This window comes from Trichomycterus rosablanca, unplaced genomic scaffold (genome assembly GCF_030014385.1).
Source record: "Trichomycterus rosablanca isolate fTriRos1 unplaced genomic scaffold, fTriRos1.hap1 scaffold_100, whole genome shotgun sequence".
Classification (NCBI taxonomy): domain Eukaryota; kingdom Metazoa; phylum Chordata; class Actinopteri; order Siluriformes; family Trichomycteridae; genus Trichomycterus; species Trichomycterus rosablanca.
In genome coordinates, this window is record NW_026946945.1 from 50695 (window position 1) to 77718 (window position 27024).

General features: G+C 40.9%; 1 protein-coding gene across 1 annotated transcript; it reads left to right on the top strand.

Moving 5' to 3' along the window:
• The first annotated feature begins 1128 nt into the window (after positions 1-1128).
• LOC134304484 (trichohyalin-like) lies at positions 1129-26063 on the top strand. The gene is made up of 6 exons (XM_062990012.1): positions 1129-2721; positions 3358-3377; positions 6409-6500; positions 9974-11168; positions 17190-18398; positions 24508-26063. Exons 1-6 carry the CDS (start codon positions 1220-1222, stop codon positions 25869-25871), a joined length of 5382 nt encoding a protein of 1793 aa, XP_062846082.1. The 5' UTR covers positions 1129-1219; the 3' UTR covers positions 25872-26063.
• The last annotated feature ends 961 nt before the right edge of the window (positions 26064-27024 follow it).

Sequence of the window (27024 nt, forward strand, 5' to 3'; positions counted from 1 at the left end):
CTTGTTCTGTCTGTTCGCAATCTAAGACGCCTAAAACACTGCCCGTTGGGAAATTGGTACCATTACCGTTTCCAGCACGTCCGTGGTCTCATTTAGCTATTGACTTTATTACTGACCTCCCACCTTCTCAGTCATATACTACTATTCTCACAATCATTGACAGATTTTCACGAGGGGTGAGGTTTTTACCTTTTCCATCCTTATCCACTGCTTTTCAGACTGCTGAAGCCTTGTTCAATTATGTTTTCCTGAGGAGATTCTGTCAGATAGAGGGTCCCAATTCACGTCCCAAGTTTGGTCGGCCTTCTTTGAACAATTAGGTGTTTCGATTAGTCTGACTTCAGGTTATCACCTAGAGTCCAATGGACAGTGTGAAAGGATGAATCAAGAACTGGGTACATTTCTGAGACTGTATTGTTTTGAGAATCCGAGAGACTGGGCCCGTTTTCTTCCATGGACTGAGATTGTTCAGAACTCTCTAACTAGTTCTACCACAGGGATGACTCCTTTTCAGTGTTTTCTAGAGTATCAACCTCCTGTAATGCCTTGATGTGGAACTACATCGGATGTACCCGCTGTGGATGACTGGATGAGGCGTAGTGAGGAGGTATGGGAGCAGACGCATCAACGCATAGAAACCGTATTGCAACGGCAAAAGAATCAAGCAGATCGCCATCCAGGAAATACTCCCACCTATCAACCAGGAGACCGGGTGTGGCTGTCAACACGAGACTTCAGGATCTCAGAGGGGAGTAAAAAATTATCACCCAAATACATTGGTCCATATAAAATTTTAAAACGTATTAATGATGTCACATATAAATGGGATTTACCTGGGCATTCTCGTATGTCAAATTCTTTTCATGTATCTCTCCTGAAACCGGTTGTCACAGGTCCACTGAACGAGACCATGTCTGGTGAGACTCCTCCACCTCCGGTGATTGTTGATGGGACACCTGTTTATGCTGTCCATCGGTTGCTGGATTCGAGACGACGTGGGGCCAGTCTGCAATACCTGGGTAACGCGAGTGACGTCTTATAACCAAATGACGTCACGATGCGGACCGGTTGGTATTGTGACGTCACTGGAGAGAGAGTATAAATACAGGCGCTTCACTTCAGCAGCTCAGACCTCGTTGTGAGATTCTACTCAGCGCTTCTACTGCAGCTAATACAGGTGACGGGACCAACAGGACCGGGTACGAGCGCACTGGAAATCATGGAGCCTGACTGGGGAGAGCACCTGAACTACTGGGCTCAAAAGCAGCTGAGAAAAGAGAGAGATGTGATGGACATGATTGTTATTGAGATTGAGGAACTGGAAAGCCAGATGCAGGAGACTGGTGAAGATATAGGACAGGGTCAGCGCACACTGGACATCATCGAGACTGACAGGGGAGACGACATGAAAAACATGACAAAAGAAATTGAGGACATGGAAAACAGAATACAAGAGTTTAATAAAGACATAGGACAGGGTCAGTGCACACTGGACATCATCGATGAGACCAAGATTGATAGGGTAGAGCACTCGGACTACTGGGTTCAAAGGCAGCTGCAAAAAGAGAGCAATATGATGGGTCAGTGGAAACCTGAAGTCATCAATGAGAATAAGATTAACTGGGTAGAGAACACGACTTGTGAGCTTCCAGAGAGAGATATGATGGAAATAATGAGAGAAGAAATCGAGGATATGGAAAACACAATGCAGGTGTATAATAAGGACATAGGGCAGGGTCAGTGCACACTGGACATCATAGATGAGACCAAAATAAACTGGGGAGAGCACATGACTTGTGGGCCTCCGAAGCAGCAGAACAAGAACAGAATGATAAAAATGATGAGGAAAGAGAATAAGGATTTGGCAAGAAAGATCCAAGAGCTTGAAACTGAAAAAGAGGAATTAGAAGAGCTGATGGGCATTGAGAGGAAGAGGGACAAGGCTGTGAGAAAAACCCTGAGAAAGGGGATGGACCCAGCTATTAAAGAAGCTGAACAAGAGGAACAGAAAAAGCAGCGTGATCAGTTCCTGCTAATCAAGTCATTAAGGCTAAAGATTGAGAAGCTCATGGCTCGCCTCAGTCCAGACCCAAAACCAGAGTCCCAGATGAAAATCACAAAGAAGCTGGGACCAGCCTGGACTCGGATGGTGGGCGACAAAATAAAGGCAGAGAAGAAAAACCAAGAGCTGCTTAAACAGGTCAATGATCTCCAAGCTGCAGCACAACTGCGTAAAGAAAAGCAAGGCCAGACAGAAACGGAGCTACAAAGCAGGTTAGAATCGGGGCGACTGGAGAACAAGTCGAAGAGGAGAGCAGAGGAGCGGGCGACAGAGCCGACACCCAAAAAAAAGGAGACTGAGGGAGGAAATAAGAAGAAGTCGTGGTTCCTCAACCTAATCAGTAAAAAAGAGAAGAAATGGTCAGAGGAGAAAAAGAACCTGGAGCTAAACAGGGAAATGGAGAGATCCTATCTAGAGCTGCAGCTTCAAACTAATGAAGAGCTGCATGTCTCCATGATGGTGAACCAGGCTGCTCTGAAGCAGAAGATGCTCCAGGAGCTGAAACAAAAACAGCTAAGGAACATGAGTGAGACAGAAATGAAAGAAAGAAAGAAGCAGGAGGAGAAAGAGTGGAAGGAAATAGAGAAGGAGTGTAAGAAAGCAGAGAAAAAGGAGGCTCAGAATGAGAGGAAAACTAAAAAGTGGTGGAAGATAAGATGGTTCACCAAGAAGCTTTAAATCAAAAGAAATGTTGCTCCACATATCGGGAAACGTGGAGCTAAAAATTGGCAACAATTCTGCACAAAAGTGGTGAAGTGGTCACAACACTGTGCAAAAGTGCTCGGGGAAACATTCATGTGCAACAATTGTGTGCAAAAAAATTCAATATTGGTCCCCAGAGCACAAAGTAGTGGAGTGGTCACTCTGCTATTGGCCACAGAGCACAAAAATAATTAAAATGTTGTGAGCAAAGATAAAATTTGGTCGCCATAGTGGCGGGGTGGTGGAGTGGTCACATTGACCCGGGACCTAAATGATTAAAAACATAAATTTTACCACAATTGTGTACAGAAAAATAAAATATTGGCCCCCAGAGTACATAGTGGTGGAGTGGTCACTCTGCTCTGGCAAAAACAAAAAAACTAAACTAAACAAAACATAAATATAAAATAATAAAATATTGCACAGATAAATATCGGTCGCCATAGTGGCGGGGTGGTGGAGTGGTCACACTGACCCGGGACCTAAATGATTAAAAACACAAAGTAACAACAATCATCAGTTTGTGACAACAGTGTGCAGAATAAAAGACTATAAATATTGTTTCATTTTAATTCATTTAAATGCTTCTCCAGGTCACCTGAGGAGGATGGAGGTTCCTGTCGAGTCTGGTTCCTCTCAAAGTTCCTTCCTGTAATTTTAGGAGAGTTTTTCTCTGCCACTGTCGCCCTCGGCAGATCAACAGGGGTGGTGGAGATATCCCACTGACCTGAAATAAATAAATACTTCATTTAGTTGGAGGTAATCGAGTGTATAAACAGTACTGGTCCCCATAGTGGGGGGCGGGGGTTTGGTCACATTGATAAAACTGTAACCACACTGTAGACTGTAGACACAGTAGGACCAGTTTGGTGTAGAAAGTCCAGTGACCTGCAGTGACCCTGATCCCTTCATTAAAACCTGGTTATGATTGAGGCATTAAAGAAAATGTTTTAATAAAATGTTAAAAATGCATCGACTTCATGTTGTGGATTTTTTACAGACTGCGTGTGTGTGTGTGTGTGTGTGTGTGTGTGTGTGTGTGTGTGTGTAATGTAAATATGAACCCTATTCCTTCACACACACATCAATTCCTTACACGTCCAGTACACAAGTGAAACAAGTGGTGTATACAGTACCTGAAGTCCATACTTGAGTAAAAGTATCTTTTAAATTTACTCTGATAGAAGTAAAAGTCACCTGTTAGAAGATTACTTGAGTAAAGGTCTAAAAGTATCTGATATTTAATGTACTTAAGTATCAAAAGTGATTTTCTGATATAAAATGTACTTAAATATTAAAAGTGATTTTCTGATATAAAATGTACTTAAATATTAAAAGTGATTTTCTGATATAAAATGTACTTAAGAAATATTAAAAGTGATTTTCTGATATAAAATGTACTTAAATATTAAAAGTGATTTTCTGATATAAAATGTACTTAAATATTAAAAGTGATTTTCTGATATTAAATGTACTTAAATATTAAGTGATTTTCTGATATTAAATGTACTTAAATATTAAAAGTGATTTTCTGATATTAAATGTACTTAAATATTAAAAGTGATTTTCTGATATTAAATGTACTTAAGAAATATTAAAAGTGATTTTCTGATATTAAATGTACTTAAATATTAAGTGATTTTCTGATATAAAATGTACTTAAATATTAAAAGTGATTTTCTGATATAAAATGTACTTAAATATTAAAAGTGATTTTCTGATATTAAATGTACTTAAATATTAAGTGATTTTCTGATATAAAATGTACTTAAATATTAAAAGTGATTTTCTGATATTATATGTACTTAAATATTAAAAGTGATTTTCTGATATTAAATGTACTTAAATATTAAGTGATTTTCTGATATAAAATGTACTTAAATATTAAAAGTGATTTTCTGATATTAAATGTACTTAAATATTAAGTGATTTTCTGATATTAAATGTACTTAAATATTAAAAGTGATTTTCTGATATTAAATGTACTTAAATATTAAAAGTGATTTTCTGATATTAAATGTACTTAAGAAATATTAAAAGTGATTTTCTGATATTAAATGTACTTAAATATTAAGTGATTTTCTGATATAAAATGTACTTAAATATTAAAAGTGATTTTCTGATATAAAATGTACTTAAATATTAAAAGTGATTTTCTGATATTAAATGTACTTAAATATTAAGTGATTTTCTGATATAAAATGTACTTAAATATTAAAAGTGATTTTCTGATATTATATGTACTTAAATATTAAAAGTGATTTTCTGATATTAAATGTACTTAAATATTAAGTGATTTTCTGATATAAAATGTACTTAAATATTAAAAGTGATTTTCTGATATTAAATGTACTTAAATATTAAAAGTAAAAGTAAATGCTGTTAGTACAAACGGATTCGGTTATTTAAAAAATATATAAAGATTGTTCTTTTAAGCCTGAAAACCACCTTAACAATCCACCTATTTTCTTCCTTCCATCTGAACATGATTTGTGCCCATTCATGATTATAATCCGCTAATAAATCATGCCATTATTTAGTTTTTATTTTTACCTTATTACTAGCCCTGTTCACACTTTTTTTAGAATGTGTTGTAGGCTTAAAATTCATGTTTTAGTTTGTTTTATTAGGATTTTAACGTCATGTTTTACACTGTGGTTACATTCATGACAGAAACGGTAGTTACTCATCACACAAGGTTCATCAGTTCACAAGGTTATATCGAACACAGTCATGGACAATTTTGTATCTCCAATTCACCTCACTTGCACGTCTTTGGACTGTGGGAGGAAACCGGAGCTCCCGGAGGAAACCCACGCAAACACGGGGAGTAAAATGCATGTAAGATAAGATAAAATAGCCTTTTATTATCCCACGGGGGAAATTTGCAGTGTTACAGCAGCTTTCAAGGATATAAAAATAAAAAATACAAAGTGTGTACACATATGTACACATATATTAAAAAGTAGAAAAGTAAGAATATGTAAATATAAACAGTATTTTTAGGAAAGTTAACCAAATATTGCACAGGTATTAAAATATATTGCAGATAGTACAGTCGGTACAGCAGGTATTGCACATATTTTAAGAAGTTATTGCACTTCAGAGAATATTAAAAACCATGTGAATTATTGTGATAGAAATGATTATCTGCGTTTGGGGCGGTGCTGGTTGTATAGCCTGACAGCAGAAGGTAGAAAGGAGCTGCGGTATCTGTCGCTGAAGGAGCTGCCCAGTGCTGCCACAGTCTCATGCAGTGGGGGATCGGTGTTCTCCATTAAAGATGAAAGCTTGACCATCATCCTTCTCTCCCCCACTGCTTCCACTAAGTCCAGGGTGCAGCCCAGGACAGAACTCGCCTTTCTGATCAGTTTGTCCAGTTTCTTCCTGTCTGCTGCTGTCATGATGCTGCCCCAGCAGATAACACCATAGAAAATGGCTGATGCCACCACCGAGTCATAAAAAGAGCTGAGAAGGGCCCCCTGTATTCCAAAAGACCGGAGTTAAGATAGGAGTTAACGATCTCCATATTCCATCCCTGGATGCTCACCGGTTTCAGTGGATGTGGTTTAGACCTTCAAAAGTCCACCAGCAGCTTTTTTGTCTTGCTGGTGTTGATCTCGAGGTAATTGTGTCCACACCAGTCTACAAAGTTCTTGGTGAGTTCCCTATACTCGCTGTCTTCTCCATCCAGGATGTAGCCAACAACAGCCGAGTCATCGGAGAACCTCTGAAGGTGACAGGTTGTTGTATTGTAGGTGAAGTCCGAGGTGTAGAGGGTGAAGAGGAATGGGGCCAGGACTGTCCCTTGTGGAGCACCAGTGCTGCAGAGGATTGTGTCCGAAACGCAGTCCTTAAGCTGCACATACTGTGGTCTGTTTGTTAAATAGTCCATTGTCCATGTGGTGAGTTGATGATCCACCGCAGCACTCTCCATCTTGTTCCTCAGTATAGTGGGCCTGATGGTGTTGAATGCACTAGATAGGTCGAAGAACATGATCCTCACAGTGCTTCCTGCCCTGTCGACATGAGAGAGGGATCTTCGAAGAAGGTAGATGATTGGATCATCCACCCCAATGCCTGGCTGGTAGGCAAACTGTAACAGATTCATCACTGGTTTAACCAGTGGGCGGAGATAGTCCAAAACAAGTCGCTCCATGTCCATCAGATGAGAGGTCAGTGCCACTGGTCTATATCCATTTAACTCAATGGGATGTGCAGTCTTGTTTCAGGCTTAGGTTAAAGATGACCTGGACTATCCCACACAGCTGGTCTGCACAGTGTCTCAGAAGCCCGGGGTGGATGCCATCAGGGCCTGCAGCCTTCCTCACCTTCATTTTCCTCAGTTCCCTCCTCACTTGATCTCTGGTGAACGATAGAGAGCAGGCTTGGGTGCTGGGTGTTGAAAGTGGAGGTGTAAAGCATCAAACTGTGGTGGGTGAAGGTTGCAGTGAAGATGGACAAAGGAGTTGGGAGTTGGGTGTTGTATGTGTATGTATTGAAATGAAGTTGACCAGACGAAACATAAAATATTTTGGGTTTATATAAGATGAAATAAGAGTCGATGTAAATGTAAGAAACACTGCGTTTGCATTTTTTATACTGTCCCAATTTTTTTTGAGCTAGAAATATTGGTAACAATACTTTCACAACATGCAAATCAGTAATAAGCTAGTTTTTTTTTAAGCTATACTGGGAGTGACCACCCCTCCCATAACCCCAGACCACACCTCACACCACACCCTCCACCCTCACACACAAACGCTGGGATTTTAAGAATAAAAAATAGTCTATTAAAGCAATATTGTGACTCTTGGTCTTCACTAGAGTCGATTAGCTGAGACATTTTACATTAACATTTACATTTTCAGCATTACGCAGACGCTCTTATCCAAAGCGACTTACACAATGAGCGGAACATGATGAGCAATTGAGGGTTAAGGGCCTTGCTCAGGGACCCAACAGTGGCAACTTGGTGGTGGTGGGGCTTGAACCGGCAACCTTCTGTTTACTAGTCCAGTACTTTAACCACTGAGCTATCACTGGCCCCAACTATATAGTGCTACATTTGTAGAACCGCTCAGCTGGTGCAGTTATTTGCTGGGTTTGTATATTTTATAATAATTTTAAAATTGTTTTTCTTTTAAATTAATACATTTGATGATGAACTCTATCTATGTATTTTCAGACATGTTGACTAATGACACTGTGTGGTTTTATGTCATTTGACCTGTCGGCTATTTAGATATTTTCAATTTTTTGTTTTATAAAATTGACTAAAGTTGTACAATGAACTATTTGTTGCCTTTTACTGGTTATGTAAGTAAAACTTTTTCAGTGCTAACAAACTTTGGTTGGACTATTATTGATTTATTTATTTATTAGGATTTTAACGTTATGTTTTACACTGTGGTTACATTCATGACAGGAACGGTAGTTACTGGTTACCCATGATCCATCATTTCACAAGGTTATATCGAACACAGTCATGGACAATTTTGTATATCCGGTTCACCTCACTTGCACGTCTTTGGACTGTGGGAGGAAACCGGAGCTCCCGGAGGAAACCCACACAGGCACGGGGAGAACATGCAAACTCCACACAGAAAGGACCCGGATTGCTTCACCTAGGGGTCGAACCCAGGACCTTCTTGCTATGAGGCGACAGCGCTACCCAGCCACCGTAAAAATATTTCTTGTTCAGAACATTATCAAAATCTCAAATCTCTTTATTCTTTATCATTATATATTAGGATCTATTTTATAACACTCCACGTTATCATGGCGTTCAGGCTTTCCTTTAAATTCCCATTGTAACTTGGAATGAATAATCTTGTTGTACTGGGTACAAATTCATCATCAAGCTTTAACACTAACACTTTCCTTACTGACCTTAACTGCAGTAGATTTGTTTACAAGTTGATCATAAAAAATCTTCAGTGTCTATCAGGAATTTGGATTCAATTTCTTTTGATGTGTTAAGAGAAAAATAAAGCATGTACATTCCATCACTGACTAAACCTTGTAGTGATGTGTGAATGTGTGAGTTTGCTAAAACACTACTGTAATCTAATGTAACTTTGTTTTGATTAATAAACTAAATAACACAATGTCATTTTTATCTTTACTATATCTTTATCTTTATATATATATATATATATATATATCTTTATGCATTCCCCCCCCTTATTCTCCCTTTTATGAATACATAATAAGTTCCACTTTCTGAATGCAATTCAAAATGAATGTTTGATAAATTAAAGATGATAATACGTGATTAAAATTGTGTATTTATTGCTTTATTTTAAGAAATATGCATTTCTGTATCTACCACCCCAGCAGTTCCTGTGTATCCACCAGGGGGAGCCACCCTACAGCCTGAACAACACTTGTGGAGCTCAATGCTGTTTTAAGTTCTTTATAAGACGTGCAGGAATATGTGGAACCCTTGGTGTGCGACCACTTTTCAGACAGGAGAGTGGGGGGCATTATGGGTAGTTAGATTCACAGATTTTCTATTTAAAAGAAATAGCAGGAGCACTAAAATGAACGTGGGAGATTTTCCTATTATCACTTGGGCATCAGGATCTCCTCAATTCCAGGTTCTGATGTGCTTTATTAGATCTTAATTAATATTGCTAATTAAAATTCTGATCCCCTGATTTATTTGTTGCATGAAACAGTGTTTGAAAGGTATCGAGCCCTGACACATATTAAAACATCATCAGAAATAACACAAATGAGGAGAATATTAATGAAGAGAATGATGAGCTGATTTCTCCCACAGTTTAAACATGAGGAAGCAGAAGCAGCTGCACAAACAAGATCATAAACAAATCAGTCCAGAATATTTCTGGAGTAAAGATAATCTAATATATTTATAGTGAGATGTGCTTCATACTGAACCAGGAGTTTATATGATGTCTTAAACACACTTGACTGTATTAATAATAAAAAGCATTAAAGTAAACGCATCAGCTTTATAAGTTCTGTTCCTTTAATATATAATGAAAGTGAAGGTGAGTGCGTGTGGGCGGGGAGCGGGAGGGAGGGGGCGGGGCAAACGCGAGTGACGTCTTATAACCAAATGACCTCACGATGCGGACCGGTTGGTATTGTGACGTCACTGGAGAGAGAGTATAAATACAGGCGCTTCACTTCAGCAGGTCAGAGCTCGGTGTGAGATTCTACTCAGCGCATCTACTGCAGCTAATACAGGTGACGGGACCAACAGGACCGGGTACGAGCGCACTGGAAATCATGGAGCCTGACTGGGGAGAGCACCTGAACCACTGGGCTCAAAAGCAGCTGAGAAAAGAGAGGGATGTGATGGACATGATTGTTATTGAGATTGAGGAACTGGAAAGCCAGATGCAGGAGACTGGTGAAGATAGAGGACAGGGTCAGTGCATCCAGACTGACAGGGGAGAGAACTTGGAAAATTGGCCAAAAGAAATTGAGGACATGGAAAACACCATGCAAGTGTTTAATAAGGACATAGGGCAGGGTCAGTGCACACTGGACATCATAGATGAGTCCAAGATTAACTGGGGTGAGAGCACGACTTGTGGGCTAATGACAGAAAAAATAGAGGATATGGAAAAAAAGATACAGGAGTATAATGAAGACATAGGACAGGGACTGTGCACAGTGGACATCATTGATGAGACCAAAATAAACTGGGGAGAGCACATGACTTGTGGGCCTCTGAAGCAGCAGAACAAGCGCAGACTGATAAAAATGATGAGGAACGAGAATAAGGATTTGGCCAGAAAGATCCAAGAGCTTGAAACTGAAAAAAAGGAATTAGTAGAGCTGATGAGCATTGAGAGGAAGAGGGACAAGGCTATGAGAAAAACCCTGAGAAAGGGGATGGACCCAGCTATTAAAGAAGCTGAGAAAGAGGAAGAGAAGAAGCAGCGTTATCAGTTCCTGCTAATCAAATCATTAAGATCAAAGATTGAGAAGCTCACAGCTCGTCACAGTCCAGACCCAAAACCAGAGTCCCAGATAAAATTTACAAAGAAGCTGGGACCAGTCTGGACTTGGATGGTGGGTGAAAAAATAAAAGCAGAAAAGAAAAACCAAGAGCTGCTTCAACAAATCAATGATCCCCAAGTGACCGCACAACTACAAAAAGAAAAGCAAGGCCAGACAGAAACGAAGAATGAGACTGAGGGAGGGAATAGAAACAAGTCGTGGTTCTCCAACCTAATCTGCAGAAAAGAGAAGAAATGGTCAGAGAAGAAAAAGAACCTGGAGCTAAACAGGGAGATGGAGAGATCCTATCTAGAGCTGCAGCTTCAAACTAATGAAGAGCTGCATGTCTCCATGATGGTGAACCAGGCTGCTCTGAAGCAGAAGATGCTCCAGGAGCTGAAACAAAAACAGCTAAGGAACATGAGTGAGACAGAAATGAAAGAAAGAAAGAAGCAGGAGGAGAAAGAGTGGAAGGAAATAGAGAAGGAGTGTAAGAAAGCAGAGAAAAAGAAGGAGGCTCAGAATGAGAGGAAAAATAAAAAGTGGTGGAAGATAAGATGGTTCACCAAGAAGCTTTAAATTAAAAGAAATGTTGCTCCACATATCGGGAGACGTGGAGCTAAAAAATTGGCAACAATTCTGCACAAAAGTGGTGAAGTGGTCACAACACCGTGCAAAAATGCTCGGGGAAACATTCATGTGCAACAATTGTGTGCAAAAAAAATTTAATATTGACCCCCAGAGCACAAAGTAGTGGAGTGGTCACTCTGCTATTGGCCACAGAGCACAAAAATAATTAAAATGTTGTGTACAAAGATAAAATTTGGTCGCCATAGTGGCGGGGTGGTGGAGTGGTCACATTGACCCGGGACCTAAATTATTAAAAACATAAAGTAACAACAATCATCAGTTTGTGACAACAGTGTGCAGAATAAAAGACTATAAATATTGTTTCATTTTAATTTATTTAAATGCTTCTCCAGGCCACCTGAGGGGGATGGAGGTTCCTGTCGAGTCTGGTTCCTCTCAAAGTTCCTTCCTGTAATTTTAGGAGAGTTTTTCTCTGTCACTGTCGCCCTCGGCAGATCAACAGGGGTGGTGGAGATATCCCACTGACCTGAAATAAATAAATCGAGTGTATAAACAGTACTGGTCCCCATAGTGGGGGGTGGAGGAGTGGTCACATTGACCCGGGACAGTAAAAACACAAAATATAACCTTAATAAGGTTGTAACCACACTCGATGCTAAAAGCTTTATAATAATAATAAAATGATTCTAACTGTGTTGAAACAGTTTCCAGCGTGATTGTTCACACAGGGACGTCCATGTAGACACAGTAGGACCAGTTTGGTGTAGAAAGTCCAGTGACCTGCAGTGACCCTGATCCCTTCATTAAACCTTGTTATGATTGAGGCATTAAAGAAAATGTTTTAATAAAATGTTAAAAATGCATCGACTTCGTGTTGTGGATTTTTTACAGACTGCATGTGTGTGTGTGTGTGTGTGTGTGTGTGTGTGTATGATGTAGATATGAACCCTATTCCTTCACACACACATAAATTCCTTACACGTCCAGTACACCAGTGAAACACTGTACACACACACACACACACATGTACAACAGCTACACAAGCATCGAAACTGGACCACAGAGCGATGGAAGTAGGTGGCCTGGTCTGATGGATCAGGTTTTCTTTTATACATCACGTGGATGGTCGAGTGTGTGTGGTCGCTTACCTTGATGTTAGAAGCAGAAAAAATGGGCGAGTGTAAGAATCTGAGTGAGTTTGACGAGGGACAGATTGTGATGGCTAGACGACTGGGTCAGAGCATCTCCAAGACTGCAGCTCTTGTGGGGTGTTCCCGGTCTGCAGTGGTCCGTATCTATCAAAAGTGGTCCAAGGAAGGTCCAAGGCTCACTGGTGCACTTGGGGGCTGACAGACGAGCTACTGTAGCTCAAACTGCTGAATAAGTTCATGCTGGTTCTGATAGAAAGGTGTCAGACTCCATGACTTGACGGGTCAGGGCTGTTTTGCCAGCAAAAAAAGGGACCAACACAATATTAAGACTTGGGCTGTAAATGATGACATTTCTCAAGTCCATAAAAACCAGAATCAGAATATTTTATTGATCCCAGAGGGAAATTGCAGTTTTTTACAGTAGCACCCATTTATGTTAAAAGAATAAACACTCTACTAGCTTAAAACAAAGAAAAAAGAAGAAAAATTGAAAGTTAAAAAGTTATATACACACAATTAAATAGTTTAAATGCTTACGTTATTATTATTGCACATATGAAAATGAATAAAACTGAATGTTGCACGTATAAAAACTGAATATTGCACAGATAAACCATAGTGTCACACATTAAGGGAGGAATTATAGAGTTTGATGGCCACAGGTAGAAAAGACTTCCTGTGGCGCTCTGTGGTGCATTTTGGGAGAATGAGTCTTGCACTGAATGTGCTCCTGTGTCTCATCACTGTGTTATAAAGTGGGTGGGAGCCATTGTTCATGATAACCTGCAGCTTAGACAGCGTCCTCCTCTCCGACACTGCCTTCAGAGAGTCCAGCTCCACACCAACAACATCACCGGCCTTGCGGATCAATTTGTCGAGTCTGTTGGCATCTGCCACCCTCAGCCTGCTTCCCCAGCATGCAACAGCATAGAGGATAGCACTCGCTACCACAGACTCATAGAAGATCTTGAGCATAGTCCGGCAGATGTTGAAGGACCTCAGGCGCCTCAAAAAATAAAGCCGACTTTGGCCCTTCCTGTATAGGGCATCAGTGTTCTTGCAAAAATGCAAGTACAAAGAAGAGAACAGATTGAGGAAACAACCAATAGCAGATCGGTTGCTGCACAAGTTTGTGTTAGTCGTCCTCTAGTCCTTCATCAGTGCAAAAAATGATTTTTATTCATAACTTTAATAGCATTGAAAGTATTCAGCATATTAATAACTTCAATAGCTTTTAAAATATTCATCAAATTTCTCCACAAGTTGTATTTTATTGAGTGTAACCCACATTACATACTACAACTCTTAAACTGACACTTTTACCCTTTATTACATAATAAAAAACTGTTTTTTTTTTTATTAATAACTTCAATAGCTTTTAAAATATGCATCAAATTACTCCAAAACAAGTTGTATTTTATCAAGTCAGTCAGAGTCAGAGTCAGAGAGAGTCAGAGAGGTTTTATTGTCATTTCAGCTACATACAAGTACATATTGAAACGAAACAGCGTTCCTCTAGGATCACGGTGTAACACGGTACAAAAAGTGCAAGACAATACAAAACACTGTAAATACAACAATAAATAAAAAAAATCCTATAATAAATAACTACAAAAGATATTCCTAATTATCCCTAATCTAAACAAGTAATTAGATGACAGGACTAAAGACAAGTGTTAGTACATGATGGTGAATAGATGGTACAATGGTTCATGAGGTAGTGACGTTGTACATTAGCAGCGTAAGATTGGCAATGCCGATAAGGTGCCTAAAAAGTAAATAAGGTGCAAAAATACAAGTAAGGTGCAGAAATTACTTGTGCAGTTCCAGGAGGTGTGCAAAAAATGCAAGTAACATAGTCAATACAGTTCAGTGTGTGGCAGCAGAAAATTTCCGGAGGAAATTGTTATAGTACTGAATTGAGGAGTCTGATTGCCTGAGGGATAAAACTGTTACACAGTCTGGTTGTGTTAGTCCGGATGCTGCGGTATCGTCTCCCAGACGGGAGCAGAGTAAAAAGTCCATGTGATGGATGGGTTGGATCGTCCACAATGCTGAGAGCTTTGCGGATGCAGCGGGTGTTAAAAATGTCCGTGAGAGATGGAAGAGCGACCCCGATGATCTTTTCAGCTGTCCTCACTACTCGCTGGAGAGTCCTGCGGTCCGACGCAGTACAATTTCCGAACCAGACAGTGATGCAGCCGCTCAGGATGCTCTCGATTGTTCCTCTGTAGAACGTGGTGAGAATGGGGGGTAGCAGATGAGCTTTCCTCAGTCTTCTCAAAAAGTAGAGACGCTGCTGGGCTTTCTTGGTGATAGAACTGGTGTTGAGGGTCCAGGTGAGATTCTCCTCCAGATGAACACCGAGAAATTTGGTGCTCTTGACGATCTCAACAGATGAGCCGTCGATGTGCAGTGGGGAGTGGTCCCTTAGTGTCTTTCTAAAGTCAATGACCATCTCTTTGGTTTTATCCACGTTCAGAGACAGGTTGTTGACTTGGCACCAGTCCGTTAGATGTTGTATCTCCTCTCTGTACGCTGACTCATCGTTGTTGCTGATGAGTCCCACCACAGTTGTGTCGTCTGCAAACTTAACGATGGAATTCGAGCTGTGCATTGCTGTACAGTCGTGCGTAAGCAGAGTAAACAGCAGTGGACTGAGCACACAGCCTTGGGGAGCGCCGGTGCTCAGTGTGGTTTCTTACCGATCCGGACGGACTGAGGTCTCTCAGTCAAGAAATCCAGGATCCAGTTGCAGAGAGAGGTGTTCAGGCCCAGCGTGCTCAGCTTTCCAATTAGATGCTGAAGAATGATGGTGTTGAATGCTGAGCTAAAGTCTATGAACAGCATCCTGACGTAAGTGTTCTTTCTGTCCAGGTGTGTAGAAGCCAGGTGAAGCGTAGTGGATATGGCGTCGTCCGTTGAGCGGTTAGGACGGTACGCAAACTGCAGTGGGTCCATGGTGGGAGGCAGTAGGGTCTTAATATGCCTCATGACTAGTTTCTCGAAGCACTTCATGATGATAGGCGTGAGTGCTACGGGACGATAGTCATTGAAGCATGACACAGATGACTTCTTTGGCACGGGTACGATGGTGGTCATCTTGAGGCACGTTGGAACGATGGCGCTGCTCAGGGAGATGTTGAAGATGTCAGTGAATACATCTGCCAGCTGTTCTGCACATCCTTTGTGTAACCCACATTACATACTACAACTCTTATACTGACACTTTTACCCAGTTTTACATAATAAAAAACATTGACGTAAACCTTTTAGTGATTGAGTTTGCTAAAACACTAATGTAATCAGATCTTAACTTTGTTTTGGTTAGGAAATAGAGAAGGAGTGTAAGAAAGCAGAGAAAAAGAAGGAGGCTCAGAATGAGAGGAAAACTAAAAAGTGGTGGAAGATAAGATGGTTCACCAAGAAGCTTTAAATCAAAAGAAATGTTGCTCCACATATCGGAGCTAAAAAATTGGCAACAATTCTGCACAAAAGTGGTGAAGTGGTCACAAGGTTACCCTTTATTACATAATAAAAAAACATTCCATCACTGACGTAAACCTTTTAGTGATTGAGTTTGCTAAAACACTAATGTAATCAGATCTTAACTTTGTTTTGGTTGATAAACTAAATAACACAATATAATTTTTATCTGTACTATATCCTAAACAATAATGTTAAGTTTTACCACGTGTTAGTTACATTTTTGTATACATAATAAGTTCCACTTTCTGAATGCAATTCAAAATGAATGTTTGATGAATTAAAGATGATAATACGTGATTAAAAGTGTGTATTTATTGCTTTATTTTAAGAAATATGCATTTCTGTATCTACCACCCCAGCAGTTCCTGTGTATCCACCAGGGGGAGCCACCCTACAGTCTGAACAACTCTTGTGGAGCTCAATGCTGTTTAAGTTCTTTATAAGACGTGCAGGAATATGTGGAACCCTTGGTGTGCGACCACTTTTCAGACAGGAGAGTGGGGGGCATTATGGGTAGTTAGATTCACAGATTTTCTATTTAAAAGAAATAGCAGGAGCACTAAAATGAACGTGGGAGATTTTCCTATTATCACTTGGGCATCAGGATCTCCTCAATTCCAGGTTCTGATGTGCTTTATTAGATCTTATTTAATATTGCTAATTAAAATCCTGATCCTCTGATTTATTTGTTGCATGAAACAGTGTTTGAAAGGTATCGAGCCCTGACACATATTAAAACCTCTTCAGAAATAACACAAATGAGGAGAATATTAATAAAGAGAATGATGAGCTGATTTCTCCCACAGTTTAAACATGAGGAAGCAGAAGCAGCTGCACAAACAAGATCATAAACAAATCAGTGCAGAATATTTCTGGAGTAAAGATAATCTAATATATTTATAGTGAGATGTGCTTCATGCTGAACCAGGAGTTTATATGATGTCTTAAACACACTTGACTGTATTAATAATAAAAAGCATTAAAGTAAACGCATCAGCTTTATAAGGTCTGTTCCTTTAATATATAATGAAAGTGAAGGTGAGTGCGTGTGGGCGGGGCGCGGGAGGGAGGGGGCGGGGCCAACGCGAGTGACGTCTTATAACCAAATGACGTCACGATGCGGGCCGGTTGGTATTGTGACGTCACTGGAGAGAGAGTATAAATACAGGCGCTTCACTTCAGCAGGTCAGAGCTCGGTGTGAGATTCTACTCAGCGCTTCTACTGCAGCTAATACAGGTGACGGGACCAACAGGACCGGGTACGAGCGCACTGGAAATCATGGAGCCTGACTGGGGAGAGCACCTGAACCACTGGGCTCAAAAGCAGCTAAGAAAAGAGAGAGATGTGATGGACATGATTGTTATTGAGATTGAGGAACTGGAAAGCCAGATGCAGGAGACTGGTGAAGATAGAGGACAGGGTCAGTGCATCCAGACTGACAGGGGAGAGAACCTGGAAAATTGGCCAAAAGAAATTGAGGACATGGAAAACACCATGCAAGTGTTTAATAAGGACATAGGGCAGGGTCAGTGCACACTGGACATCATAGATGAGTCCAAGATTAACTGGGGTGAGAGCACGACTTGTGGGCTAATGTCAGAAAAAATAGAGGATATGGAAAACACGATACAGGACTATAATGAAGACATAGGACAGGGACTGTGCACAGTGGACATCATTGATGAGACCAAGATAAACTGGGGAGAGCACATGACTTGTGGGCCTCCGAAGCAGCAGAACAAGCGCAGACTGATAAAAATGATGAGGAACGAGAATAAGGATTTGGCCAGAAAGATCCAAGAGCTTGAAACTGAAAAAGAGGAATTAGAAGAGCTGATGGGCATTGAGAGGAAGAGGGACAAGGCTATGAGAAAAACCCTGAGAAAGGGGATGGACCCAGCTATTAAAGAAGCTGAAAAAGAGGAAGAGAAGAAGCAGCGTGATCAGTTCCTGCTAATTAAATCATTAAGATCAAAGATTGAGAAGCTCACCGCCTGTCACAGTCCAGACCCAAAACCAGAGTCCCAGATAAAAATGACAAAGAAGCTGGGACCAGTCTGGACTTGGATGGTGGGCGAAAAAATAAAAGCAGAAAAGAAAAACCAAGAGCTGCTTCAACAAATCAATGATCCCCAAGTGACCGCACAACTACAAAAAGAAAAGCAAGGCCAGACAGAAACGAAGAATGAGACTGAGGGAGGGAATAGAAACAAGTCGTGGTTCTCCAACCTAATCTGCAGAAAAGAGAGGAAATGGTCAGAGAAGAAAAAGAACCTGGAGCTAAACAGGGAGATGGAGAGATCCTATCTAGAGCTGCAGCTTCAAACTAATGAAGAGCTGCATGTCTCCATGATGGTGAACCAGGCTGCTCTGAAGCAGAAGATGCTCCAGGAGCTGAAGCAAAAACAGCTAAGGAACATGAGTGAGACAGAAATGAAAGAAAGAAAGAAGCAGGAGGAGAAAGAGTGGAAGGAAATAGAGAAGGAGTGTAAGAAAGCAGAGAAAAAGAAGGAGGCTCAGAATGAGAGGAAAACTAAAAAGTGGTGGAAGATAAGATGGTTCACCAAGAAGCTTTAAATCAAAAGAAATGTTGCTCCACATATCGGGAGACGTGGAGCTACAAATTGGCAACAATTCTGCACAAAAGTGGTGAAGTGGTCACAACACTGCAAAAGTGCTCGGGGAAACATTCATGTGCAACAATTGTGTGCAAAATAAATTCAATATTGGTCCCCAGAGCACAAAGTAGTGTAGTGGTCACTCTGCTATTGGCCACAGAGCACAAAAATAATTAAAATGTTGTGTACAAAGATAAAATTTGGTCGCCATAGTGGCGGGGTGGTGGAGTGGTCACATTGACCCGGGACGTAAATTATTAAAAACATAAATCTTACCACAATTGTGTACAAAAAAATGAAATATAGAGCACAAAGCGGTGGAGTGGTCACTGTGCTCTGGACAAAAAACAACAAAACATAAACCTATGACAATTGTGTGCAAAAAAAATTAATAAATATTGATGCCTGGAGCACAAAGCGGTGGAGTGGTCACTTTGCTCGGGGCCAAAAACAATTAAAAATATATCTAAACTTACATTTTTGAAAATGTTGTGTACAAAGATAAATATCGGTCGCCATAGTGGCGGGGTGGTGGAGTGGTCACACTGACCCGGGACCTAAATTATTAAAAACATAAATTAACAACAATCATCAATTTGTGACAACAGTGTGCAGAATAAAAGACTATAAATATTGTTTCATTTTAATTCATTTAAATGCTTCTCCAGGTCACCTGAGGGGGATGGAGGTTCCTGTCGAGTCTGGTTCCTCTCAAAGTTCCTTCCTGTAATTTTAGGAGAGTTTTTCTCTGCCACTGTCGCCCTCGGCAGATCAACAGGGGTGGTGGAGAAATCCCACTGACCTGAAATAAATAAATCGAGTGTATAAACAGTACTGGTCCCCATAGTGGGGGGTGGAGGAGTGGTCACATTGACCCGGGACAGTAAAAATACAAAATATAACCTTAATAAGGTTGTAACCACACTCGATGCTAAAAGCTTTATAATAATAATAAAATGATTCTAACTGTGTTGAAACAGTTTCCAGCGTGATTGTTCACACAGGGACGTCCATGTAGACACAGTAGGACCAGTTTGGTGTAGAAACTCCAGTGACCTGCAGTGACCCTGATCCCTTCATTGAACCCTGGTTATGATTGAGGCATTAAAGAAAATGTTTTAATAAAATGTTAAAAATGCATCGACTTCGTGTTGTGGATTTTTTACAGACTGCATGTGTGTGTGTGTGTGTGTGATGTAGATATGAACCCTATTCCTTCACACACACATAAATTCCTTACACGTCCAGTACACCAGTGAAACACTGTACACACACACACATGTACAACAGCTACACAAGCATCGAAACTGGACCACAGAGCGATGGAAGTAGGTGGTCTGGTCTGATGGATCAGGTTTTCTTTTATACATCACGTGGATGGTCGAGTGTGTGTGGTCGCTTACCTTGATGTTAGAAGCAGAAAAAATGGGCGAGTGTAAGAATCTGAGTGAGTTTGACGAGGGACAGATTGTGATGGCTAGACGACTGGGTCAGAGCATCTCCAAGACTGCAGCTCTTGTGGGGTGTTCCCGGTCTGCAGTGGTCAGTATCTATCAAAAGTGGTCCAAGGAAGGTCCAAGGCTCACTGGTGCACTTGGGGGCTGACAGACGAGCTACTGTAGCTCAAACTGCTGAATAAGTTCATGCTGGTTCTGATAGAAAGGTGTAAGATTCCATGACTTGATGGGTCAGGGCTGTTTTGCCAGCAAAAAAAGGGACCAACACAATATTAAGACTTGGGCTGTAAATGATGATATTTCTCAAGTCCATAAAAATCTGAATCAGAATATTTTATTGATCCCAGAGGGAAATTGCAGTTTTTTACAGTAATGTCACACATTAAGGGAGGAATTATAGAGTTTGATGGCCACAGGTAGAAAAGACTTCCTGTGGCGCTCTGTGGTGCATTTTGGGAGAATGAGTCTTGCACTGAATGTGCTCCTGTGTCTCATCACTGTGTTATAAAGTGGGTGGGAGCCATTGTTCATGATAACCTGCAGCTTAGACAGCGTCCTCCTCTCCGACACTGCCTTCAGAGAGTCCAGCTCCACACCAACAACATCACCGGCCTTGCGGATCAATTTGTTGAGTCTGTTGGCATCTGCCACCCTCAGCCTGCTTACCCAGCATGCAACAGCATAGAGGATAGCACTCGCTACCACAGACTCATAGAAGATCTTGAGCATAGTCCGGCAGATGTTGAAGGACCTCAGGCGCCTCAAAAAATAGAGCCGACTTTGGCCCTTCCTGTATAGGGCATCAGTGTTCTTGCAAAAATGCAAGTACAAAGAAGAGAACAGATTGAGGAAACAACCAATAGCAGATCGGTTGCTGCACAAGTTTGTGTTAGTCGTCCTCTAGTCCTTCATCAGTGCAAAAAATGATTTTTATTCATAACTTTAATAGCATTGAAAGTATTCAGCATATTAATAACTTCAATAGCTTTTAAAATATTCATCAAATTTCTCCACAAGTTGTATTTTATTGAGTGTAACCCACATTACATACTACAACTCTTAAACTGACACTTTTACCCTTTATTACATAATAAAAAACTGTTTTTTTTTTATTAATAACTTCAATAGCTTTTAAAATATGCATCAAATTACTCCAAAACAAGTTGTATTTTATCAAGTCAGTCAGAGTCAGAGTCAGAGAGAGTCAGAGAGGTTTTATTGTCATTTCAGCTACATACAAGTACATATTGAAACGAAACAGCGTTCCTCTAGGATCACGGTGTAACACGGTACAAAAAGTGCAAGACAATACAAAACACTGTAAATACAACAATAAATAAAAAAAATCCTATAATAAATAACTACAAAAGATATTCCTAATTATCCCTAATCTAAACAAGTAATTAGATGACAGGACTAAAGACAAGTGTTAGTACATGATGGTGAATAGATGGTACAATGGTTCATGAGGTAGTGACGTTGTACATTAGCAGCGTAAGATTGGCAATGCCGATAAGGTGCCTAAAAAGTAAATAAGGTGCAAAAATACAAGTAAGGTGCAGAAATTACTTGTGCAGTTCCAGGAGGTGTGCAAAAAATGCAAGTAACATAGTCAATACAGTTCAGTGTGTGGCAGCAGAAAATTTCCGGAGGAAATTGTTATAGTACTGAATTGAGGAGTCTGATTGCCTGAGGGATAAAACTGTTACACAGTCTGGTTGTGTTAGTCCGGATGCTGCGGTATCGTCTCCCAGACGGGAGCAGAGTAAAAAGTCCATGTGATGGATGGGTTGGATCGTCCACAATGCTGAGAGCTTTGCGGATGCAGCGGGTGTTAAAAATGTCCGTGAGAGATGGAAGAGCGACCCCGATGATCTTTTCAGCTGTCCTCACTACTCGCTGGAGAGTCCTGCGGTCCGACGCAGTACAATTTCCGAACCAGACAGTGATGCAGCCGCTCAGGATGCTCTCGATTGTTCCTCTGTAGAACGTGGTGAGAATGGGGGGTAGCAGATGAGCTTTCCTCAGTCTTCTCAAAAAGTAGAGACGCTGCTGGGCTTTCTTGGTGATAGAACTGGTGTTGAGGGTCCAGGTGAGATTCTCCTCCAGATGAACACCGAGAAATTTGGTGCTCTTGACGATCTCAACAGATGAGCCGTCGATGTGCAGTGGGGAGTGGTCCCTTAGTGTCTTTCTAAAGTCAATGACCATCTCTTTGGTTTTATCCACGTTCAGAGACAGGTTGTTGACTTGGCACCAGTCCGTTAGATGTTGTATCTCCTCTCTGTACGCTGACTCATCGTTGTTGCTGATGAGTCCCACCACAGTTGTGTCGTCTGCAAACTTAACGATGGAATTCGAGCTGTGCATTGCTGTACAGTCGTGCGTAAGCAGAGTAAACAGCAGTGGACTGAGCACACAGCCTTGGGGAGCGCCGGTGCTCAGTGTGGTTTCTTACCGATCCGGACAGACTGAGGTCTCTCAGTCAAGAAATCCAGGATCCAGTTGCAGAGAGAGGTGTTCAGGCCCAGCGTGCTCAGCTTTCCAATTAGATGCTGAGGAATGATGGTGTTGAATGCTGAGCTAAAGTCTATGAACAGCATCCTGACGTAAGTGTTCTTTCTGTCCAGGTGTGTAGAAGCCAGGTGAAGCGTAGTGGATATGGCGTCGTCCGTTGAGCGGTTAGGACGGTACGCAAACTGCAGTGGGTCCATGGTGGGAGGCAGTAGGGTCTTAATATGCCTCATGACTAGTTTCTCGAAGCACTTCATGATGATAGGCGTGAGTGCTACGGGACGATAGTCATTGAAGCATGACACAGATGACTTCTTTGGCACGGGTACGATGGTGGTCATCTTGAGGCACGTTGGAACGATGGCGCTGCTCAGGGAGATGTTGAAGATGTCAGTGAATACATCTGCCAGCTGTTCTGCACATCCTTTGTGTAACCCACATTACATACTACAACTCTTATACTGACACTTTTACCCAGTTTTACATAATAAAAAACATTGACGTAAACCTTTTAGTGATTGAGTTTGCTAAAACACTAATGTAATCAGATCTTAACTTTGTTTTGGTTAGGAAATAGAGAAGGAGTGTAAGAAAGCAGAGAAAAAGAAGGAGGCTCAGAATGAGAGGAAAACTAAAAAGTGGTGGAAGATAAGATGGTTCACCAAGAAGCTTTAAATCAAAAGAAATGTTGCTCCACATATTGGAGCTAAAAAATTGGCAACAATTCTGCACAAAAGTGGTGAAGTGGTCACAAGGTTACCCTTTATTACATAATAAAAAAACATTCCATCACTGACGTAAACCTTTTAGTGATTGAGTTTGCTAAAACACTAATGTAATCAGATCTTAACTTTGTTTTGGTTGATAAACTAAATAACACAATATAATTTTTATCTGTACTATATCCTAAACAATAATGTTAAGTTTTACCACGTGTTAGTTACATTTTTGTATACATAATAAGTTCCACTTTCTGAATGCAATTCAAAATGAATGTTTGATGAATTAAAGATGATAATACGTGATTAAAAGTGTGTATTTATTGCTTTATTTTAAGAAATATGCATTTCTGTATCTACCACCCCAGCAGTTCCTGTGTATCCACCAGGGGGAGCCACCCTACAGTCTGAACAACACTTGTGGAGCTCAATGCTGTTTAAGTTCTTTATAAGACGTGCAGGAATATGTGGAACCCTTGGTGTGCGACCACTTTTCAGACAGGAGAGTGGGGGGCATTATGGGTAGTTAGATTCACAGATTTTCTATTTAAAAGAAATAGCAGGAGCACTAAAATGAACGTGGGAGATTTTCCTATTATCACTTGGGCATCAGGATCTCCTCAATTCCAGGTTCTGATGTGCTTTATTAGATCTTATTTAATATTGCTAATTAAAATCCTGATCCTCTGATTTATTTGTTGCATGAAACTGTGTTTGAAAGGTATCGAGCCCTGACACATATTAAAACCTCTTCAGAAATAACACAAATGAGGAGAATATTAATGAAGAGAATGATGAGCTGATTTCTCCCACAGTTTAAACATGAGGAAGCAGAAGCAGCTGCACAAACAAGATCATAAACAAATCAGTCCAGAATATTTCTGGAGTAAAGATAATCTAATATATTTATAGTGAGATGTGCTTCATACTGAACCAGGAGTTTATATGATGTCTTAAACACACTTGACTGTATTAATAATAAAAAGCATTAAAGTAAACGCATCAGCTTTATAAGGTCTGTTCCTTTAATATATAATGAAAGTGAAGGTGAGTGCGTGTGGGCGGGGCGCGGGAGGGAGGGGGCGGGGCAAACGCGAGTGACGTCTTATAACCAAATGACCTCACGATGCGGGCCGGTTGGTATTGTGACGTCACTGGAGAGAGAGTATAAATACAGGCGCTTCACTTCAGCAGGTCAGAGCTCGGTGTGAGATTCTACTCAGCGCATCTACTGCAGCTAATACAGGTGACGGGACCAACAGGACCGGGTACGAGCGCACTGGAAATCATGGAGCCTGACTGGGGAGAGCACCTGAACCACTGGGCTCAAAAGCAGCTGAGAAAAGAGAGGGATGTGATGGACATGATTGTTATTGAGATTGAGGAACTGGAAAGCCAGATGCAGGAGACTGGTGAAGATAGAGGACAGGGTCAGTGCATCCAGACTGACAGGGGAGAGAACCTGGAAAATTGGCCAAAAGAAATTGAGGACATGGAAAACACCATGCAAGTGTTTAATAAGGACATAGGGCAGGGTCAGTGCACACTGGACATCATAGATGAGTCCAAGATTAACTGGGGTGAGAGCACGACTTGTGGGCTAATGTCAGAAAAAATAGAGGATATGGAAAAAAAGATACAGGACTATAATGAAGACATAGGACCGGGTCTGTGCACAGTGGACATCATTGATGAGACCAAGATAAACTGGGGAGAGCACATGACTTGTGGGCCTCCGAAGCAGCAGAACAAGCGCAGACTGATAAAAATGATGAGGAACGAGAATAAGGATTTGGCCAGAAAGATCCAAGAGCTTGAAACTGAAAAAGAGGAATTAGAAGAGCTGATGGGCATTGAGAGGAAGAGGGACAAGGCTGTGAGAAAAACCCTGAGAAAGGGGATGGACCCAGCTATTAAAGAAGCTGAAAAAGAGGAAGAGAAGAAGCAGCGTGATCAGTTCCTGCTAATCAAATCATTAAGATCAAAGATTGAGAAGCTCACCGCCTGTCACAGTCCAGACCCAAAACCAGAGTCCCAGATAAAAATTACAAAGAAGCTGGGACCAGTCTGGACTTGGATGGTGGGTGAAACAATAAAAGCAGAAAAGAAAAACCAAGAGCTGCTTCAACAAATCAATGATCCCCAAGTGACCGCACAACTACAAAAAGAAAAGCAAGGCCAGACAGAAACGGAGAATGAGACTGAGGGAGGGAATAGAAACAAGTCGTGGTTCTCCAACCTAATCCACAGAAAAGAGAGGAAATGGTCAGAGAAGAAAAAGAACCTGGAGCTAAACAGGGAGATGGAGAGATCCTATCTAGAGCTGCAGCTTCAAACTAATGAAGAGCTGCATGTCTCCATGATGGTGAACCAGGCTGCTCTGAAGCAGAAGATGCTCCAGGAGCTGAAACAAAAACAGCTAAGGAACATGAGTGAGACAGAAATGAAAGAAAGAAAGAAGCAGGAGGAGAAAGAGTGGAAGGAAATAGAGAAGGAGTGTAAGAAAGCAGAGAAAAAGAAGGAGGCTCAGAATGAGAGGAAAACTAAAAAGTGGTGGAAGATAAGATGGTTCACCAAGAAGCTTTAAATCAAAAGAAATGTAGCTCCACATATTGGGAGACGTGGAGCTAAAAATTGGCAACAATTCTGCACAAAAGTGGTGAAGTGGTCACAACACTGTGCAAAAGTGCTCGGGGAAACATTCATGTGCAACAATTGTGTGCAAAAAAAATTTTATATTGACCCCCAGAGCACAAAGTAGTGGAGTGGTCACTCTGCTATTGGCCACAGAGCACAAAAATAATTAAAATGTTGTGTACAAAGATAAAATTTGGTCGCCATAGTGGCGGGGTGGTGGAGTGGTCACATTGACCCGGGACCTAAATTATTAAAAACATAAATTAACAACAATCATCAATTTGTGACAACAGTGTGCAGAATAAAAGACTATAAATATTGTTTCATTTTAATTTATTTAAATGCTTCTCCAGGTCACCTGAGGAGGATGGAGGTTCCTGTCGAGTCTGGTTCCTCTCAAAGTTCCTTCCTGTAATTTTAGGAGAGTTTTTCTCTGCCACTGTCGCCCTCGGCAGATCGACAGGGGTGGTGGAGAAATCCCACTGACCTGAAATAAATAAATCGAGTGTATAAACAGTACTGGTCCCCATAGTGGGGGGTGCAGGAGTGGTCACATTGACCCGGGACAGTAAAAACACAAAATATAACCTTAATAAGGTTGTAACCACACTCGATGCTAAAAGCTTTATAATAATAATAAAATGATTCTAACTGTGTTGAAACAGTTTCCAGCGTGATTGTTCACACAGGGACGTCCATGTAGACACAGTAGGACCAGTTTGGTGTAGAAACTCCAGTGACCTGCAGTGACCCTGATCCCTTCATTAAACCTGGTTATGATTGAGGCATTAAAGAAAATGTTTTAATAAAATGTTAAAAATGCATCGACTTCGTGTTGTGGATTTTTTACAGACTGCATGTGTGTGTGTGTGTGTGTGTGTGTGTGTGTGTGTGTGTATGATGTAGATATGAACCCTATTCCTTCACACACACATAAATTCCTTACACGTCCAGTACACCAGTGAAACACTGTACACACACACACACACATGTACAACAGCTACACAAGCATCGAAACTGGACCACAGAGCGATGGAAGTAGGTGGCCTGGTCTGATGGATCAGGTTTTCTTTTATACATCACGTGGATGGTCGAGTGTGTGT

Coding starts and splice junctions, on each gene's coding strand:
- LOC134304484 (XM_062990012.1), top strand. CDS start 1,220: ATGGAGCCTGACTGGGGAGAGCACCTGAACTACTGGGCTCAAAAGCAG. Junction 11,169..17,189: donor AAAACAGCTAAGGAACATGA/GTGAGACAGAAA, acceptor GATTCTACTCAG/CGCTTCTACTGCAGCTAATA. Junction 18,399..24,507: donor AAAACAGCTAAGGAACATGA/GTGAGACAGAAA, acceptor GATTCTACTCAG/CGCATCTACTGCAGCTAATA.